The sequence below is a fragment of the Physeter macrocephalus genome, chromosome 13 (genome assembly GCF_002837175.3).
Source record: "Physeter macrocephalus isolate SW-GA chromosome 13, ASM283717v5, whole genome shotgun sequence".
In the NCBI taxonomy this organism is placed as follows: Eukaryota; Metazoa; Chordata; class Mammalia; order Artiodactyla; family Physeteridae; genus Physeter; species Physeter macrocephalus.
This window is the reverse complement of record NC_041226.1, coordinates 4644648-4665772: the sequence shown is the minus strand read 5'-3', so window position 1 is coordinate 4665772 and position 21125 is coordinate 4644648. Positions and strand designations below refer to the sequence as shown.

The 21125-nt window shown below is 45.4% G+C and overlaps 1 protein-coding gene across 3 annotated transcripts in view; it reads right to left on the bottom strand.

The window, feature by feature from the left end:
* Positions 1-333: 333 nt before the first annotated feature.
* The window catches only part of WASF3 (WASP family member 3), a 94149-nt gene continuing 73357 nt past the window's right edge, over positions 334-21125 (bottom strand). For 2 of the 3 annotated variants that reach the window (XM_024125998.3, XM_055089349.1), the window contains 6 exons: positions 20288-20441; positions 16574-16691; positions 11285-11460; positions 7199-7462; positions 5525-5892; positions 334-3477 (listed from right to left, as the gene is read on the bottom strand). In XM_024125998.3, coding sequence (XP_023981766.1) covers positions 3320-3477; positions 5525-5892; positions 7199-7462; positions 11285-11460; positions 16574-16691; positions 20288-20441 — 1238 coding nt within the window. In that variant the 3' untranslated portion in view covers positions 334-3319. Of the gene's footprint in view, positions 3478-5524; positions 5893-7198; positions 7463-8254; positions 8422-11284; positions 11461-16573; positions 16692-20287; positions 20442-21125 lie in introns of all 3 variants that reach the window. The other variant, XM_028497395.2, reaches the window with a different exon arrangement.

The following is a 21125-nucleotide window of genomic DNA, read 5'->3' as shown; positions in this document are numbered from 1 at the left end:
AGTGCCCAGAATGTCAGTCGCTATGATACACGAGACTGGATGCAGTCGAGACGCCTCTGTCTTCTGGGCAGGTTGCTTCCTGCTCCGGGAACGGCTTCTTCTTTCTGACGATACCAGTGCTTTCCCGACTCACTGGGGAATCCAACCTGAACTCTTGGCTACACAAGAACTGTGCAGAAATTTAAATGGAAATCAGAGCAGTATCTTCTGTTACCTAATAATGAAAATGCTAATTAAAAGCCCCACCCAACCCCCAACATCCCCCGCCCCCCGGCCCCCGCCAAAGATTAAACATACAACACTGTTATAAATAAGCAAAAGTGTTTAGGGTTAAAAGTGTAATTTTATTTAGATGTTACTTGTACATAATCTATAGTAAGATATACAAACAGATAAAAATTGTTTACTAGGAGGTTTTTTTTTTTTAATACCACTTTAAATTCAATGTACAACAGCATTGGTGATACTGCAAGATGACAGACTCTGGTTTAGAAAACAAAAGTCACTTGCTACGGTCGCTGACACATTCCCATGAGTGTTCAATGGATGAAAATGTATCATGAATTTCAGCTGCAAATTATTACAAAACTTTCACAACCTAGCTACTTGGTGCTCAGAAAAGATTTCGATATTCTAAAAATTTACTGAAATGAAAACGCTAATTCTCCAACAGTATACTTTTACTGAAGAAAAACATAAGTGACCAGATCTTATGGTTTGGGGCCAAGAACAGAAAAGCAACCACATCGTGGGTGGTTCTGAGGAACCTTCTCATCCCTCTCTGCCTGATCTATGACATGAGGAAAAGCTTGTCAGAAATTAAACTAAATACACACGGGGGGAAACGGGACAATTTAAAATAACCTTACAACATACAACTACTTTAAAATGTAAAATCCATGGATATGAAGGATGCATTTACATGTTTTTCTCCATTTGTTTCGTAAATACTTTTTGAAAATGAGAACGGACAATTCAAAATAGTCACTTTTTCCTTGTCATGTACTATCATATTAGAAAAAGTCTGGATTTCATTTTTAGAATAAATCAGATGCGCTGAAAAAAATACTGCAAAAAATAATCTAAACTGGATTTTAGTCCTCTCCCCTTCTTTTAAAGGCTACATAATACATCAGGGCAAAAGCTTTTTCACTAGTCAGAATATCTAGTTGAAAATAACCTGCTGATTAAACTCCAGGAAGACAACCAATACTTGACAGGTTCAGGAATACTGACGAATGAAGTGCCACGAATTTTACTGTAAAAAGATATCAACAGAAGAAATCCTGACATGGACAGTAGCTTTATGCATTCTCTCCATCCTGAGGACAGAAGGGACATTAAAAAAAAAAGAAAGAAGCATTACCACATACAAGCTCTAGAATGACACAGGTGATTCCTTATCCAAAGTAAAGCTAAAGACAAAATATTATAAGAAAGACAAAATACGATCAAAATTGGTAAAAGTCCCAAGGAAAATGCCAACACGGTTGGCCTCCACATTGGGGGAAAAAAGGAGAGAAATTAAAGAGAGAAACTGAAAAGTTCATTAACAACTACTACTTACAGGCAACAAACGTATGGTGACGAGCTCCAAGACACAGAAACTCAAGAACCACGTGCCCAGACAGCTGGCTTTAGCTGAAAAGACTCAGATAACCTGGCCCGGGCACTGGGAAAGGTAATACAGACCTGAGGCTTTTCAGAGTTCCAACCTAGGTGACTAAAAGCCCGTCAGGCTGGCCTTACAGGATGACCACGACCTTCCACAGGCCACGGGTGTCCCTCGGGGACACAGACATGATGGGGGGCCGGTGACGTCCTGAGGAGAACTCATTAACAAAAACCCAGCAGTCGGGGTCCTGCTGACGTTCTACCATCCACCCAAACACGTCTGTCTCAGCTGCAGATTCCTGGGTCACAGCTGAGCGTCACTAGGACCCACGGTCCGTCCGTCACACGGTACAGAAGAAAGAACCGCCCGGTGGGTTAAGTGTCTCGCACATCTGTGAAGCTCCATCTGAGACCAAAGCCTGGGGTGTCTACCCCTTCCAAACAAGCAGTCACCCTTCACCCAGCATCACAGAATGTAAGCTCTCATTCATGAGTTTCGCAGGGGTTTGCCTTGGGCAGGAAAATCTGCCTGGGCTCGCGTGTCACCACGTGGGAGGGGACGAGGAAGGGACATGACCTGCTCCAGCGAAGGGGCGACTCTCCCCTGAGGTACCTGCTCCAGCCTCGTGTGCTGACGACCTTGCGGGAAAGGGGCCCATGTGCTTCTAGGACAGAGCGAAGGCCCTACTCGTGCTGGGTCCCTAACTGGCCATAGCACCAGGAAAGGTGAAAAGCTGCCCCAGTCTCCTTTCACCTCGACTGCAGCTGTCAGGATTCGGACCAGGTGGGGCGAGGTGCCACCTGGCGCCTGCTCTGCAGCACCGAGGCCTCCGCGTGGCCTCACTTGGCACATGGCTCCGGAAGAGGGGTTGTGCGGGGCTCTCCGCGCCCGGGGCCACCCAGGTCCGGGCAGGCTGGCACCCGGGCTGCGAGGGCTGCCAAGGGCTCTGTGTGCCATCGCAGACGGCAATGGCCCTGAAGGAAGAAGGGCTGTTCTCCGCTTTCATTACTACTGTGCTGCTGAAACGGCTTACGAGACTCCTCAGCAAGCACCGACTCCATGGACGCCCAGAGGGAATCCGGCCCTGAAAGGGGCCGAGTTCACACCTCACAGGAGCGAGCAAAGGAAAGGAAATTCTTCATCAGAACATTCCAACTCAGAGGCTTCCAGGCCGAGAGACTGACAACAGAAACATCTACTTCTCCTACCTGTCAAATCTTTCTCTCTAGAACCAACTTCTTCTTCTGAAACACATTTAAAAAAAAAAAAAAAAAAAAAGCGGAAACAGTATCACTTACTGATGGGAAGACATCAGTCTGACGCACAGTCATTAATCTTGCAAAGACCAGACATCAGGCAGCTTCGCAAACACACAGCGAGTCTGCAGGATTTTAATGATCAAGGAGAGTGAACCCCAACTGCACTAAGTACTTTCATGGCCAAGAGAAAGGAAGCAGGCTGTTTTCGGGACGATGCAACAGTTACAGCTTATCTCCTCGCGTGCAGCACGGTTTGCTATGTTTAGTGGCACTTAAGTATTCCACGGTAAATACTGAAAAACCCAGAATTTTTGCATGTGCGAAAGCAATCTCACATTATCGGTACGAAAGTCACTAAGCTACGGGGTTATAATGCCACTGTGTGGGCGCTGGGAGCACGGACACCGTCAGCGCGCTCCCCAGCCCGGCGCCCTGGGCGCCGGCCTCAGTCGGACCAGCCGTTCTCGTCCAGCTCCGAGTCATCGTCTGAGTCGCTGTACTCGACGGCGATGCGCCGGGACAGGATGGTGGCCACGTCGTCGCCCACGGGCTCGCGCTTGGCCTCCTGCTCTTGAAGCTCCTGCACCTTCTTCAGCTGAATTCCTGGAGACACGGGACACGGCTTAGAGCGAAACCCCTCGGCTCACGGCTCCGCTCACACAGGAACGGACAGGGGAGTCTATCCGGCCGCTGTTTTCCCCACCGGCACTACGAGAAAGAGCTTGAGAAATCTTAGGGGAGACGCTTGGGAAATAGAGTCTCATGACCAAGAAAAAAGAGACGTGTAAAGTCGTAACACTCTTCACAGCCATGTGCCGAAACGCAAGGAAGTCGGTTACGATTTCAGTGCGCACGAGCACCGTGAAAGGAAACTCCAGGACGGCGCGGCCCGGCCCGGCAGCCCCCGGGCACGAGGGGCTGTTCCGAGGTAGACTTACGGCGGCCGGCGGCCCCCAGGGTGGACCGTGTGCCTGGACAGCCTGGAACCCAGAGGCTTGGGAAACAGAGCCGAGAGCTTCTGGCTAAGCGGGCGAGGTAAGTGAGAAAGCTCAACTTCAACAATGACCGTCGAAAATGGGTATGAGCTCACAATCATCTTACTCTCTTACTTTTGTAAGTGACAAAATGGGCTATCTAACAATGTGATGTGTTCTTTCTTTCACCTTTGCTTTCAGAATAATTTCAGACCTATAAAGTAGCTGTAAGACTAGTAGAAAAACGTTCCCATATAACCTACTCAGACTCCCCAACTGATGACATCGGACCAAATTTATCCGCTATCACTCTCACTGGCACACACACACATACTTTTCTTCTGGACCATTTGAGGGTTAAGTGGCATATAATGTCCCTTTGCCCCTAAAATACTTCCTGTGTCTCTCCTAAAAAAAAAAATTGATCAAAATCAGACTACCAGCAGAGGTACAATGGTACCATCTAGTCTACGGATTTTATTTAAATTTTGCAAATACACCTAACATAACAAACGAAAAAAGTTTTCCACCAGGTTTGGGATCCGCCGTGGGATCTCACCTGTTACATTACTTGCCACGTTTCATTAACCTCCCTTAATCTCTGTGTCCTACGACCTTCATGTTTTTGTAGGACGCCCCTCGATGGGGCTCCTCAGAGGTTTCCTCTGACAGATCCAGGTTACGGATCCCTCTCATTGGACAAGGCTCACTCACAGGTGTCGAGAAGCAAAACACTGTCCTACCAGGACGCCAAACGCGTCATCAGTGAGGTATTACGACTCTGGGACGTTTTTCTCGACAAAATCATCGTGCGTCAGTAACGTCAACGCATACAAGAGCTCCAGGACCCGCAAGAGGGCAGACGGCACGCCCAGGCCTGGCCGCGGTGCCTGCACAAGGGGCGGAGGCAGTGCTGTCCCCGTGTCCTGTGAGGGGCGTCGGGGACACGCAGCCAGCCCCTCCCCCAGCCACCTGCAGACCAAAGCCACCAAACTGCGCCCCGGAGAGGCGGCGGCCCTCACCGCGTGGGAAGCTCTCGGAAGAGTTCCACACCCTGTCGGACCCTCGGCCAGTGAGGGCCGGGACCTGGGGCTAAGAATAAATGATGTGGCATACACGTTTAACGTGGGTTCTGACCGGGAGGGGCACACGGTGGGGGGATCTGGGCTCCTTTGCCCTGATCTGACCAGAGACGCTCCACTTCTTAAGGTTTCATGTTCTGGGGGGTTTGGTGTAGGACCTTCACCTGGCAAGGGTTTTTGCTACTTAAATAAATGTTGAAAACCTACTGGCTTAGCACATCAAACTAAAAATATGAAAAGGCTAAGTAAGATACATCCTAGATTTCTAAAAAAACTAAATCACGGACATGAGCTCGTTTTCTTTCATTTATACTTTGGCCCTTAGAGTAGAACGCAGAGAAAAGAGATCCAATTAATGAACGATCATTTGTATTATCTGTTTTCTGCTCAAGTAAAGCTTTCCTGAATTCAGTGCTTTATCACTGAGCTTACTTTGCCCTGAAAAAAAATGTATCCACTATTAAGAAAAAAGAAAACCAAACAAGGCTCCTTCAACCCTCTTCTACCGGCCCTCTGGGGCAGAGGGGGGTCGCCGGAAGCAGACGAGGCTGCAGCTGCCGGGACAGGGGGCAGCGTCCCCGGACGCGCACTCACCCATCCGAATGGCAGCGAGGAGGTCGCTCCGGGCGTCGCTCACGGGCGGCTGCGCAGCCTCCGGCCTCTTTGCCTCGGCTCCCGGCGGGCCGTGCATCGGCGAGGAGGAGAGCGAAGAGCCGGCACCCGGAGGGCCCGGCGGCGGCGGCGGGGGGCCCGGGGGGGGCGGGGCCGTGACCACCAGCCCACCGGAGGGAGGGTGGGGAGGACCCGCGTAGGAGGGGCCGGCGGACGCCGGGAAGGGGGGCTGCGTGGGCATCTGGAGGGGGCTGACGAAGGCAGTCTGAGCGGAAGGGATCATGGGGGGGGGCGGCGGCGGCGGGGGTCCTGAGGGGTTGTAATACTCCATGATCTGTGCCGGGAGCATCCTGGCGGAGACACGAAACAAGAGTCACCAAAGAGCACCCCAGGGTCCCATCCTCGGAGGTTCCCACACGCCTCGGAGAGAGGCCTCCCCAGACAAGACGCACACTGGCAGCTGAATTTACAACACTGCAGGACACGAACATCCACGCTCTGGATCACAGGTCCACATAAATCCCTAGGTGGGAATTCACGGCCGTCTACTGACGTGCACCGGAAAGTTAACCACTGAAAAGGTAACTTTCTGTGGAACGCTGGAATAGCTGACTGCAGAGGTAGGAAGGCAGCACAAATGCATCCTTTGCACGAGGCATCTCAGGAGTGGTGGCTTGAAAACCCATCTCACAAGGGTCCTGTGGCCAGATTGGAAAATTCTGTATTTTATATCGCGCCTCCATGGAAATTACCCAAGCCCGTGACGCCCATCAGAATATCCAAAGCTTTGAAAACCCCTCCAGCCAAGAAATCTGCTGAGTTCTATTTAGCCAAGAGCTTTCCAAACCGACGGGGCCGCAAACCCTCTCTGCCTGATCCTTGGGAAGAGCCACAGAACACTCTCTGGGGGTCCTGACTTAAAGAGAAGCAGCCACAGGGAGAAAACCCCGGGGCGCCGAGGGACATACATCCAGAATGCGGCCCACGCTGCTCTGGAGGGAAGAAAAACACTGTTGATGGAGACACATTTTCAACTGCCCTGGGCGCTGACTTGGAGGGGCTAACTCTTTAAAGACTGAGGTTGTGCGAAAACTACAGCCTTGCAAAACACAGGCGGGGGCTTCAATTAATAAACGCTAAACAGGAGGGTCTTTGTTTAGGTGGTGTTCGAATTTTTCCCGAACGACAGAAAACAAGAGGACCTGGTGGCAGAAAGAGTATTTGGGTACCAAGAGGTCCGGGTGACATGCACAAGTGTAACAAGTGCTGCCCTGTATAGTTTTCTCCTTTGAGATACGAGTGCTCTGCGGTCTGCCCGGCATATACAGAGAAACACTGGAGCATCTGGGACAGGTTCACAAAACCGGCAGCTCATCCTTTGTCAGTGCCTCGGCTCAGTCATTCAGACATAAAGGGAACGTGTGTTCACGAATGCGGACACCAACCTGAGGCTTATCTGTCATAAAAAGGGGGAGCAGCGTGATGCTGCTTTTTTTCACACTGGGTTTCTCACGGCTGACAGTACCCGTATCCGGTCATTCCTGGCTGCGTCCTGGCCTCCACAGTGTGATTATTCAGTGAAAATTCTTCCACCACGCACAGCAAGACCCCAGTGCAACGGCGAGCCACGGTCAGAGCCCGGGAGCGGGGAATTACCCGTAGTCGGCGGGAGCCAAGGGCGCGGGGGCCTGCGACGCGTCTGCGGCCTGCGGCGGGGGCGGAGGCGGCTTCTGGGGCCGGTTCAGGGCCAGGTGCCTGGCCGAGGCCGACGCAGGCCGGTACTCGCGCTCGGGGGCCTGGGCTGCCGGCCCGCGTGGCGGTGCGTCACCGGCTCCGTGGGAAGGCGTCCCAGGCTGCGGGTGCAGAGAATGGTTGGGGGTGGCGGGATACGAGTAATCCGTGACGTCCGATGCGTGGGACCTGACGGCCAGAACCAGGGGTGGGAGAAAACGACGTAAGTGAAAAAGATTTCCCCTCCCAAGCATCAGCATGTGTTTGAATAACAACACGGCCAAGGCACAGACTCACACGCTTACTCCCTTTCCCATCAACTAGGTCTAGGCCCACAAGCGACAATGTGATCACGACTTTAGCGGCAAGCGCCAGCCAGGGTTACGTGGATTCAGCAGAGCCGCAGCTTTGAAGTGAGTGCATCAGACGGACGGGCAAGCGGCAGACAGCAGAGCCCCCTTCCTCAACATCGCAGCCAACTCTTTTCTAAGAGAGGAGGCTGCAGGACACGCTGTGCTTAACTTGAAAATGGCATCGGAGACCTAAGATTTCAGTGCAATGAAACTGACAGCATATGATGAGACCTCATCAAATGGCAGACGAACCGGATACATATCAACAGTAAGAACAGAAAAAGAAATCAAGGTTGCAATACGGTGAGTCGTAGTTTTCTTAAACAGAAGAAACATATTTAGCCAAAAAAGAGAGGAGTGCGGTGCCATGTGCAGAGGCCCTCTTGCTGTCTCTGAATGCACGGGTGGGAGGGAAACTCTGAAAGGAATGCATGTCTCGTTTTAGTCAGCAGGGTTCAGGAGGATGCTGGTACCCGGCCGCTGGGGGAGGTGGGGGGCTTGGCAACGTCACAGGGTGTTAGTCACCCGGGTTACGGGACGCGTGGTCAGTACAGGGGGCACGTCCTCTCGTGACGCCGAAGCAGGGGGCTGCTGAGGCTGCGATCCAAGAACAAGCGGAACGACAAACCCTCTGGGCGTCCTGTCGTCTCCCGAGCTCCCTGCCTGCTGCAGTTTCCTGGCGTCACTCATAAACTCAATGCCCATCTTCCTTCTCTCCCACTCTTCTCTTCTCGTTCTTACTTTTCTCACACTTATTTGCTGGTTTCTGTTAGGATTCAGCTTGTGTCTCTCTCTCTGAAGGAAAGAGGCAAACACACATTGGGTCTTTGGAATTCAGACAGTAGCGTCCCTGGAGTATCACACCACACAGAAGAGTTCTTTAAATGGCAAAAGATTGCTGGCTTTTTTCTTTTTCCTTCCCTAACTGCAATATAATAATAACTTGTAACTCACTTTCCTCTCCCCTAAGTGCACTATAAATTCTAGATTACAGTGTGCGTATGACTGTCTTTTGAACTATGGCAACTGCTGGTCAGAGAGTTAAAAATATTTTTAATGGGGGAAGACTCTGACCTGTATTTAGATTTATCTTATTTTAAAAACATAAACACCGAAAACTCTGGAGTCCTTGCGATGGGTGCTTGGCTCTGTCGGGGGGGCTACATCATAGACTGGGCATAACTTTCTAAGGGAAACAGACTTATCTACAAAACACGGAGTGCTTCTGATGGGGTGAGACGCCAGGAACTGGGAATATTCTGGCACAATCTGGAAAGCTGTCCTGTAAAGTAGCTTGGTGATAAAGGTCCGAAAGGAGGCAATACAAATGGCATAATCGGATGGAGGAGAGGAACGGGCGGTGAATATCCAACATCAAGAACGACAGCAGGAAGGCGGTGGGGGGGACAGGGCTCTGATGAAGGGTGGGTGGGAGACGGGACGGTCACTCGAGGGGTCACTGCCCAGGTACAGGGCACACCGGGGGGCTGGAGGAGAGGTGAGGAGGGGCTGACCTCTGAGGGACAAGGACCCCTACAGGAAGGCAGAAATCAGCCACGGAAGACACGGCACGAGCGGGTGGTCCTGCAGCTGCATGAAAGTCAGGAATGATCTGTGACGGGAGAGAGAACTTGGAGGAGCGAAGACAAGACGGAAACAGGAAGCAGCAGGTGTAAGCAGTGGGGACCCAGTGGGAGACTCAAGCGAATCCCTCAGGGTTCTGTGGGGGGGAGGGGGGCAGAGTCGGGCGTCTGCAACGGCCAGGACAGGAGGAGGAAAGGCGCGAGGACAGTGGGCAAGGAGGCACCCTGCTCCGGATCGCTGGGTCAGCAGCGGGCAGGCACTGCATCAAGTCTTATCCTAAACGTACGCCTAGAATCAAACCATTCCTGACCATCTACAAAGAGAGTAAAAACTTACCATTAGTTTATGTGGTCAGCTTAAAATACCTAAGTTAGATGAACAACGTATACACATACCATGATACTTGATACTCAAATTTCCCTCAGTTATCCTGAATACATCCATGAAAAACCATGTTTCTAAATAATACTTAAAACATGAATACAAGGAGTTAAAAAATCAAAAGAGAGAAAACACACAGCAGGATATGACTTTTGTAAAAGGAAAAATATACACATTTACAGAAAAAAGACCAAAGAAAGAAATACACTAAAATGCAAAAAAAGTGGTTTCTTTGGATAACAGGATTATGAATACTTTAAATTTTTTCTATAATTTCCAAATATAGAAAGTTTATTTTACTTCATAATAAGAAAAAGAGTGATACACTTTAGTCAAATAAAAAATAAAAATTTCCAAAATAATTTAAGGGATATCATCCATCAATTGTACACCCAGTATGGCACAATCTCATCTCAGATTCTAGAATAAATATCAATTATTCAACTGAGGGATTAAAAAGAGTCATTTTCCATCTACCTACTGGAATGAAAGAGAATATATGGAGAATTACAAAGTATATGTTTTGCATGAGTAAACAGTCACAACTAAGTTAGCTGGAAACAAAAACCAAATGGACCTCCTGGGAGCTGTCAAGTTCAAGCGCTTCTCCCCACCCAAAGAACCAGGAGCAGAGGTGTATCATCATTCTGACTTTCCACAGAAGTAAACTGACATGAAGATTAAAACTTGAGGCCAGAGCTCAGTTAAAGCACCAATAATTCTCTAACAGCTAACCGATCACAGCTTGTACAGAAAAATGACCTAGACCTGCCTCACAGACAATGACTGACAGCCCTTGTGGGGCAGGAGTATCTATGGTGGCTGTAACCACCAAATGTCACAAGCATCTTCCATCTGTCAGTCTGTGCTAAACACTGAGGTTAATAAAGATAAACGTAAAAAAAAAAAAAAAACCCAGATCTAACGCGAGGTCCAGGTTGTTGCTGTTTGTGAAACATCCTTGAATCACGTAAGAATTCTCTATTCACATTTTTAAACACTGATGGAGGACTCCAACTTTACAGAAGCAGAAATAGGAAATTAACCATAAGTTACAATTGACTGGGCAGCTCCTCTCCTTCAGTGAAGCCCTTTTGGGATAAATGCTGCTTACTGACCACATCTTTCACATCTGCAAGAGAGATTTTTACTTAATTGCTAACAAATTTTTAAAATAAACTTCAACAGAATTCTCCCCCTGCAATTAGAATACATAAGATTAGCGAACTGAAGAAAAAACATCTTTGTTCATCACTTTTAGAAAAGGTTATCCAAAAGAACAACAGTTATTCCTTGATCACATCAGCTACCACCTACCAATCATTTCAGATACCAAGCGGCAAAGGAAAGGCAACATTCTAAGCAAAAGAGGCAGAGAGAGAATTAAATGATTATTAAAATTAAAATGTCAGTCATAGACAGTTACTATGCCCAAATTCAGAATCAAGGTTAAAACAGTACATCTAAGTTAATGGAACGATCAAGTTAAGTCAGAGATGGAAAATCACACAAAGTAACCCAACGTCATAGAAAACTGCTTTAAACTATTATTTTGAAGTCAAAACATATATACGGTTCATTTTTAAGGAAAGTTTGGAAACACACCGTGGGCCACAGAAGCACAATGCTACCGGGCATTTCCATTACAGGGAAGCCAAGCCCTGCTTGCACACACACATACACGCACACACACCTAGTGTCTGGGGACAGGGATCCCTCGGAAGACGCTCCGTGGTGTACGCTCTGCGACAACCTGGTGTCGGGTCTAAGCTCTTTGTCATACGCCATCATATTCCACTCCTGGCGCCTGTTTCTGGCTTTTCTAACCTTTTTCACCTCTCGGGTTGTGCCATCTATACGCTTTTGCTCCTGACGTCCAGGAAGGAAGGCAAGCATGCCGAGACAGAGGGAAGGAAAAGAGCAGGTTAGTGCAGTTGCCCCGGCAGCCACGAGCCTGGGGTGCAGACAAGGCAGGCCCGTTTCCATCTTGACCCGTCCCGGGTCAAGAACGTCCTAACACGCTTACCCAACTCAGACCCAACCAAAATAACAGATACCTAACGATTTAACATCGACACATAAAAGTTACTGTGCTGCAACTTCAAGAGTCGCTTACCATCATTTTTGGTCAAGAATTCTCACTTCACTAGGATTTAGCTTGTTTTCAATGTACGACACCTTTTAGATCTCTATCATACACATGAAATACCTGCCCGCACCAGACAGAGAAATCGTTTCCCACCCCTACACCATTCTGACTAGTTAACGTGCAATCATCTTTCAAAACATAATTTTAAATGCTCCATTTCAGTTTGAAAAGGTTATTCCAGAATATTTAAGCGAACCCTGCAACTAGCTTAACAAAAACAAAAACAAGATAAGAACTTACCTTCCCTCCCGTACAAAGAATCATTCCTGCTCCAGCCCTACTTTGCCAGCAAAAATGTTTTAATAACTTGGGTCCTACGCAGGTGCTTCTTTAAAGGTGAGGACAGTTACTTCTACGTGTGTTTGTGTCCCTCCCGCTTCCCCCGTGAGATCTGCTGATCTTCAGGGAGATGATCTAAGCGCCTGTAAGTCCTGCGCTCCCCTCACGGGACCTCCACACATGGCTCTCCAGAGGGTCCACGCTCAGTGAACACGGACTGAATGGTCAAATCCAGGTGAAAGACGGTGCTCACTACGTCCCAGCGCCTGCCCGGCCCGGACGGTACAAACGGCAAACCAAAAAAGACGAGGATCTGCCCTCATGGAGCTTGCGGTCCGGGGGGAAGCCCACACAGTCACACAGATAGATGTGCAATTATGAAAGGTGCAACAACATGAAGTATTACAAAGAGAATGCTGGAAGTCTGGTCTGGAAGTCAGGGAGGGCGTCCGAGAGGCTGGGACAAGCTCTGCGGGGGGAGGAGGCCTGAGTCCTGCAGAGGAGGGGGCCAGACGCACGCAAGAGGCCATGGGACAGCATCTCGTCAGGAGAAGTGACAGAAGGTGAGTGTGAATTTGGGCGAACGGTAAGACCTTGAAGGCTGCGGAGAAATGTTGTTCTTTATCCCAAGAGCAACGGGAAGCCATGAAGACCGAGAGGGGAGGGGCTGGCACGTGGAGGAGCACCGGGAGAGGAGCCCCTGCGCTGGGGACAGAGTCCACGGGGAAAGGCAGGCATGCCGGGCAGGAAGCTGCTCAGGTGTCCAGGATGAGAGGAGGCCCATGGGGGACAAGGGGAACTGTTAGCCCAGGTATCCAGGGGGCTCAAGTGATGTGCCGGCGGACGATGTGAACGTGAAATTCACAGAACACACGCGAAGTGTTAATAAAGACACGGAAAGATGCGTGATTCGTATTAGATTTTTTTGGGGGTGGGGAAGCTCATCAAAAAATAATAATAGTTCATCAGCAGATGAATGGATAAAGAAGATGCGGTACATATATACAATGGAATACTACTCAGTCATAAAAAAGAACGAAATAATGCCATTTGCAGCAACATGGACGGACTTGGAGGGCATTATGCTCAGTGAAATAAGTCAGACAGAGAAAGACAAGTACTGGATGATACACTTATATGTGGAATCTAAAAACTACAACAAACTAATGAATATAACAAAAAAGCAGCAGACTCACAGATATAGAGAACAAACTATTTGGTTACCAGTGGTGGTGGGCACATAGGGATGGGGGAGGGGGAGGTGCAAACTAGTGGGTGTAGGGCAGGCTCAGGGATGTATTGTACAACATGGGGAATAGAGCCAATATTTTGTAATAACTGTAAATGGAAAGTAACCTTTAAAAACTGTATAAAAATTTTTAAATAAATGAAGATAATGCCAAATAATAATCTTCAGGACTGGAGGAGGCTTGTTAGGAGTATAAACTGGTTCAGTCCTTAAAGGGTCAGGAGCAAATGGATGGTATCTTTCAAATTTTCAAGTTCACATTGCACTTCTGGGAATTTACTCTGACGAAATATGTGCACATGAGTACAGGTACCCCCTACAGTGCTGTAACAGCAACAATTTAGAAGCAACCTAAATATTCATTAATTCGGTATTGGGTAAATAGTTTATGAAGCATCCAAACTTTGGAATATGACACAACTATTAAAAAGGATGAAGTACATCTTTATTACGTCACTGCATGTGTACGTCTGTGTGTGTGTGTGTGTGTGTGTGTGTGTGTGTGTGTGTGTGTGTGTGTGTGTGTGTATACAGGTCAATTCTAGGAATAAAAAATACTCTGTGAAATGTGTACACATGTATTTATGAATGCCCTACAAGGTCGAAAAGTATGCACATCTGTTACCAGAGGGTGGTTATGCCTGGGCAAGGGAGAAACTCACCCCCAAATTTTCTAAACGAATGTGTTTACTTCAGGGTAGGTGGGGCATTTTACAACTGGCATGTATTGTCTGAATACTTTTAAAACCAAAAGAGAGAAAAAAGAAGGGAGACCTCAATGTATTCCAATATACATCTCACTCAAGCGTCACTGTATTACACTAATTAATAACTATCACCCTTACTTTTAAGAGATGTATGCTGACATATTTAGGGATAAGCATTATATCTGCCACCTTCTTTACAATGGTTTAGCCTCCAATCTACCCATCAACACGCACCCGACACACACACACACACACACACACACACACACACACACACACACACACACACACACACCCCAACTATAATAAAATGTTAACCATGATGCATCTGTATCTCAACTACACTGCCCCTGTTAAAATCCTGAGACTACTGCAAGCTGTTTCCTGCCCCAGGATGATCTTAGCTGCTCCGATCAATACCTGAAAGCCCCTCCATCTGCCCAGCACGCCTCCGGCGTCCCCTCTCACGTACATGCACACACGGTCGCACACACACTCACTCTGTTTGGCTAACTTCTGCTATCAGTCCTTGCATCTCAGTGAGCAACATGGAGAGGGCTTCCTCAACTCACCACCCCACCTGCTGCTGCCACCTCCCCCAAGGCTTCTCCTTCCCAGCACTGTACCTACAGCCTTACAACCACATTGTTATTTGCAAAACTTTAAAAAAATGTTTTTCGACCATCAAAATAAAGAACTTTAATGTTCAGAAAGAATGGATGTCTTATCCCCAAATTTTCTAAACTAATTCTTCCTTCAGATAGAATTGTCTGTTCCAAAGTGAAAGTGACTTTTGGGTTTCTAAAATCCTGGGAAATTAAGGATATCTTGCCTCATTTTCTGTTCCTATATAAAGCAGATTTGTATTAAAATTTTCAAATTTTTTTCCCTCTTTATGAGTTCCAAAGGACGGCATGATTATTTAATGTTTGTTTCCCCCGCTATATTGTCATCTCCACGAGGGTGATAATCCTTTCTTTTTCATCACAGCATTTACAAGCCATTCAAAAAAGAACCATTACATCAATGAATGAATAAGAAATTCTCATCAGAATTTTATGGCTTTGAGGAATATGGAATGAGACAAAACTGCCAAGGAAATGACAAATAATTCTGAAGACACAGTAACCACACAGAGTAGATTAAGACTAAAGAACAGTGGCAAAAAAGTTAAATATTTTTGTCAAAAGTATCACTGATGCTTCTAGGAAATCCCGGGAGGCCATTTTTAAGCAGGTGTTTTTTTTTTTTTTTTTTTTTTTGTTAAAGCAGGCGATTTTTTTTTTTTAAGCAGGCGATTTTTTTTTTTAAGCAGGCAATTTTTTTGTTTAAGCAGGCGATTTTTTTTTTTTAAGCAGGAGATTTTTTTTTTTTTTTTTTAAGCAGGCGATTTTTAAAGGAGAGTACTCTTCAAAGTACTTGGGGGTTTGCCCCGGTACCATATAAAAGTTCAGGGATTCAGACTTACAGGCCTTTAAATCTCTGTTCCTTTTCCTTTGGAGAGATTAGTATCTTCCTTTTCTTCACCTGAACACTTTGCAGCTTCTCTGCTTGACTATTTCTCCACTTGAATATACCCAGCAACTCTTCGAAGATTTCCCATTGACTCTCCCCAACCCGTCAGCACGGGAGGAGCACACAGATAACCAAGTCTGTGGAATTCTCTCTCAGAATTCGCGGTAACCTCTCACACTTGCAGTCTGCAACCTATTTCCATGTTCCCTTTCCTAAATCCTGTTTTCAAATCTCAAGTTCTCTTCCATCTCGAACTGTCCCTCCTGCTGGGCCAGTACACCTACTAGATGTCTCAGAACCTCAGGCAGCCCGCCCGCAACATGCTAAGCTCTTAATTCACACACCCTGATATTTGTCAAACAAAGCAGGTGGTCATTTTTTAAAACACAGCTCACATATAAAAGGCTTGGCAAATATCTGCCTTTGGAGAGTTAACTCTGATTTTCAATGGTTTAAGTCTAATTTCTGGGCCCCAAAGGGATAATTTTCAAAACAGAAGTTCCTTAATCTGAGAGTGGGTTTGTCCTCCCAAGAGCGTTTGCAGTACAGATGTCTCTCAACCTTCCAAGTTGCAATTCTCCTGCCTACGACCACCCCACCAAAGGGAAACTCGTTTTTAGTAAATACTACCCCCCTCCAAATGTGCAGATCACACACGCTTTTCAATCCAATATGAACCTCTCACCACGGTCTTAATTACGGTTAGGTGACAACCCAACAATTAATAATGTTAAAAAGACCAAAGCAGAAAATTCTAACTGATATGGAATGTTGACTGCTTTTCGAAATTTGAAGAGCAAGAGAAAAGTTATAAACCACAGTTACGAACAAAACTGAAATTTCAGCCACTTATTAAAGCAAAGCAAGTATGAGAGAACAAATCAACAGTATTTACTGAAAATAGTATTACTGTGTTAGACTGAATGGTATCTTCATGTGACAAATGCAACCTCTAAAAAAACTTCAACACAAAATTCAACATCTCAACCATTTGAAGAATTTACTGATTTTAAACTTCTAATTTCTAAGGGAGAATCCCATTTACACACCTATATGCACGTTTCCCATACTAGAATTATTTACCTTTTGACGTCTTTTTTCTTTCCTTTTGTCTTCTGTGTCCTGTAGCATTTTTTCTTTCCAGAGGTCAAAGAAATAGGAAGGATCTGTATAGAACTTCAGCCCATCCTTTTTATCATCTCTATAAACCAATGTATTACAAGTCGGGGGCGGGGGGAGAAAAGGTCGTTAGATAGTTTCATATGGGGTAAACATCAATGTTAATTCTAACGCATGAGATAACGTCTACGTGAGGAATTTGAACTGTCCTTATACACTGTTAAGTCTCCCAATTTTCCTTGTTTGGAAAAATGTGTGAACATTTAAGAACAGCACTTTTTTTTCCTAGAATAATGAAGTTAAAAACTACTCTTGCAAATTTAGATTTCGGTACAGCAAAGTACAGCCCCAAATCACAATATGGCTCATAAACAGCAATATTTAGTTACACAGTTATTTCAAGGTATGTTTTGTTTATTCCAATGGGGGCTACACACAGAGATGGATGGATTCTTAGTATATATATATACATTCACTTCTACTCTGGAGCGACAATGTTATTAGGATAAAAATTAGCAAGTACTCTGTGCTTTTTTCTTAATCAGGTTTGCCCAGTGTCTATAATTCAATTAGGAAAGAAGCAAAAGGTTCATGGTGTATAAATGTAACTAGGATAAGAAGTGATGACCTAGATATTTTTTTAAATGCAAGTAACCGGCAAAGAAAATTCACTTGTAGCCATTTCATTGTCAAGAACTGCTACAATTACTATATTCTAAAGAATACTTCAAGTCTTTATTTATTTATTTTATTTATTTTGGGCTGCACTGGGTCTTCGTTGCGGTGCACGGGCTTCTCACTGCGGTAGCTTCTCTTTGTTGCAGAGCACCGGCTCTAGGCACACGGGCTTCAGTAGTTGTGGCTCATGGACTCAGCTGCTCCACGGCATGTGCGATCTTCCCGGACCAGGGCTCGAACCCGTGTCCCCTGCATTGGCAGGGGATTGGCAGGTGGATTCTTAACCACAGTGCCACCAGGGAAGCCCCAAGTCTTTATATAAGTTATTCATTTATCATAAAGCCAATGAAAATGTAGCCAATATGAATCCAAAGTTGTAATATAAATCAATAGATAGCAAAGCTCAAAATAATCATGATAAGAAGTGAACACTATTTATTCTACTAATGCTTTAAAAAGTAGCTGGCCTGTATATTACCTTCAAGAGGAGGCAAAATATTTACATTTAAAATTAGCATGTCAGGGACTCCCCTGGTGGCACAGTGGTTGGGAATCTGCCTGCCAATGCAGGGGACACGGGTTCGATCCCTGGTCTGGGAGGATCCCACATGCCATGGAGCACCTAAGCCCGTGCGCCGCAACTACTGAGCCTGCGCTCTAGAGCCCATGAGTCACAACTACTGAGCCCGCGTGCCGCAACTACTGAAGCCCGTATGCCTAGAGCCCGTGCTCCGCAACAAGAGAAGCCACTGCAATGAGAAGCCCGCGCACCGCAATGAAGAGCAGCCCCTGCTCGCCACAACGAAGACCCAATGCAGCCAAAAATAAATAAAAATAAATTTATTTTTAAAAATTAGCATTTCAATTAGTCATTTAAGGCATAGAGAGAAGGAAAAAAATCAGAGAAATGAGTATAGAGAAGAGTTTGTGGCCACACAGTCAAAGAAAGTGACATGAATTACTCAAGGGAACCTGGTCTTGAAGTTCCTGCTATGCCGTGTTCTGTAAGCTTCTCAGCATCAAATAAAGAGACCCAGGCTTTCACGAGGGTCATCTGGTAGCTCTGTCTTAAAGTCGCTAACAAATCAGCACAATTCACTCTGTACTTTAAACTTTAATTACTTAAAAACCTTTCTTTTCCAAATTTCCCAAGTGAGAAGCAACCTGCACTATTGAGATTTTATTAATAACATTATTGTGAAAAATATAAATTACTTCCCTAAGATACTAGGCCTTCAATATAGGTGAAGACAGAAAAACTGAGCAGGAACTTGCTGCACTTTTAAGATGTATAAAATGCACCTTCTTTTTTTCAAAAACAGAGCTAATACTTTGATGAGGAGCTAATACTTAATGGAATAAATATGTTTAATAACGTAAGCAAATGTTAACCTTGACATCAGAATATAAGCAGAAATGCCCTATGTTTATCACAACTAAACATTCGATTTTTCAGTCACATTGTACATCTCATATTTAAGACTGCGTTGTGACTGTGTCACATTTAAGTCCAAATGCAAAAGTTTATGTGTTTTCTTACCCCAAACATTTCTGTATTAATAAAAAGTAGATTTGAGCTGGCACTACTATTCTTAAACGCTATTAAAAAGTCAAAGACATTTCTCTTTTCCATAAAACTGAGTAAACACACAATATATAATATATAAAGGTCGATTCATTTTTTATGCAATTAAACATTTTAAATCACCACAAATATTTGATCGTGATCTTGAATAATCAAATACAAGTGGTTCATTGAGTTTTCTGGGTTTCTTTTTTCCTTTAGAACAAAATATTTAGTGAGGTTTCTTAGGAAAATTTTACTAAGTTCTCATGGCTCTGGGCTAATAAGTAAAACTGAAATTGCCCCAGAAAAATGCCTACTGAACAAAAGCAAAGTCACGAGTTAAAACGTTAGGCTTACAATACCACTATTCATCTGTATCTTTAAGTGAGTGTGCTAAAACCTCCAGAAAAGTATGCTTGTTTCATATAAAAATGTGGTACCCCGGTCCTCTCCCATCATGGTTTCCATGGAATCTCTATTACATTTTTTGGAGAATCTTTCTGTCCATGCTGAAAGAAAGGGATGCAGTCTGAATTACTGCTTTACTAGCAGAACTGCAACAAAGGGCAGCTCCAAACATCTCCTTTTGGACCCTGCGAAAGGATAGTCATTCAGACCCAGAAAACCTCTGGGCGCTCCCTGAGAAGGGCCACTGGGCCCAGGAGGGCAATAATGGACGTGAAGGATGCAGTGATTTCAGGAAGGCCTCTGCAGGGGTACTACCCAGCAGAGCTAATCCTGGGGGGCCGTGGGGACCCCACCACCAGCCTGAGTCATCAGAAGCCGGAGCAGCGAGCTTGACAGTGGAGTGAAAAGACAGGGAAGAACAGGGAAGTATATGAAACGGGAAAGCGCACAGTGATGTGGCAGGCGGTAGGAGAGGAGTTCTAAAGAGCCTTTTTTAGTTAGTTTCTTAATATTCATTTTTTGCACATTTTCTATTCTTTTTCCTGGAAGTCTGGTCCTAATAATGTGTCCTACCACTTCACACAGAAGGTTAATTTCTTGACTATATATTCAGTCTTAGAAACCTCTAATGCTGCAGAACGTGTTTTTCTGAATTCAATAGCAAATGTCTGCAGGGCTGAAATGCTGAGACAGGTGTTTTGCTGCATTAGAAGTGAATTATGCAGTTCCTTTAAACTTGGTTTGGAACGCGAGGAACAACACAATCACACGGGTATTACGTAATGTGCCCGCTTCTGCTTTAGATATCTGCATTTAAAAGCTAACATGAGAGCTCCCACTTCTCTTGGTAAACTTATTTATATTTTGAAATACTCAAACTTTAGCAATTCTGTAAACAACTAATTTCACTGTGGCTAACACCGCAATTACCATTCTCAAAGTCTGAAAAGATATTTTCACCGCACTGCTTGCCTCTCTCAACTTGTTTACACTGAAAAGGCTCTTGGGGATACACAAAGCCGTACCTGTATGGTGTAAGGATATTCAGAGGAGGTGGTTTATCACTCTGGTTGTAAATGTCAGCAACAGGATTAGGAATGCTGTTCTTTGAAACCACCTGCTGGTCTTGGACGGTGGAACTTTTGAAAGCTTTTTTCATGTTGATATCCTGTAGTGACACTATTGAGAGAAAAGTCCCCCAAGTCGGGTTATATGGAAATATTTTAGAAACAAGTATAATTTGACTCACAATCATAAACATCTCCTAGAATAGCCAAATAATGTCTTCTATTGTTCACTTAAAACCATGCTTAAATAGCACATGCATTCCCTCCCTCTGAAAAACAACAGTTATCTCTGTAAGTCACGCCTTTCCTTCTTTTGTAGCGATATAACGATTTCATTGAACCTAATATTAGAGCATCATTCTTTACTTAAATAGCATTTCTCAGAAACCACACAGGAATAGAGTTATGAGTATAATAGGAATGTAAACACAATACCCCTGGGTATCTTAGGGGGGAAAATCACTCCAACAGTTAACACCAGTTTAATTACAATACATGTGGGAAATACTTCTGCAAAAAACACACAATGTAAAAAGTGCATTAAATTTTTCGGACACTAACATTAAGGAGAGAGGGCAAAGCTTTTCAACATCCCTGTAGTCCTAGAAATTAAGCAGCATGATAGAAATCTACACTAAGGAATGAGAGAACCAGGCTAATTATACTCATTTCTTGAGTTTGTACAACAGGTTACATCTCAGGTATCGACTCATCTGACCTCGACACAGACTTTTTGAGGTGGGTAAACTGCTGCATTAACCCACTGGACCAATGAAGCTGACGGTCAGGGGTGTTA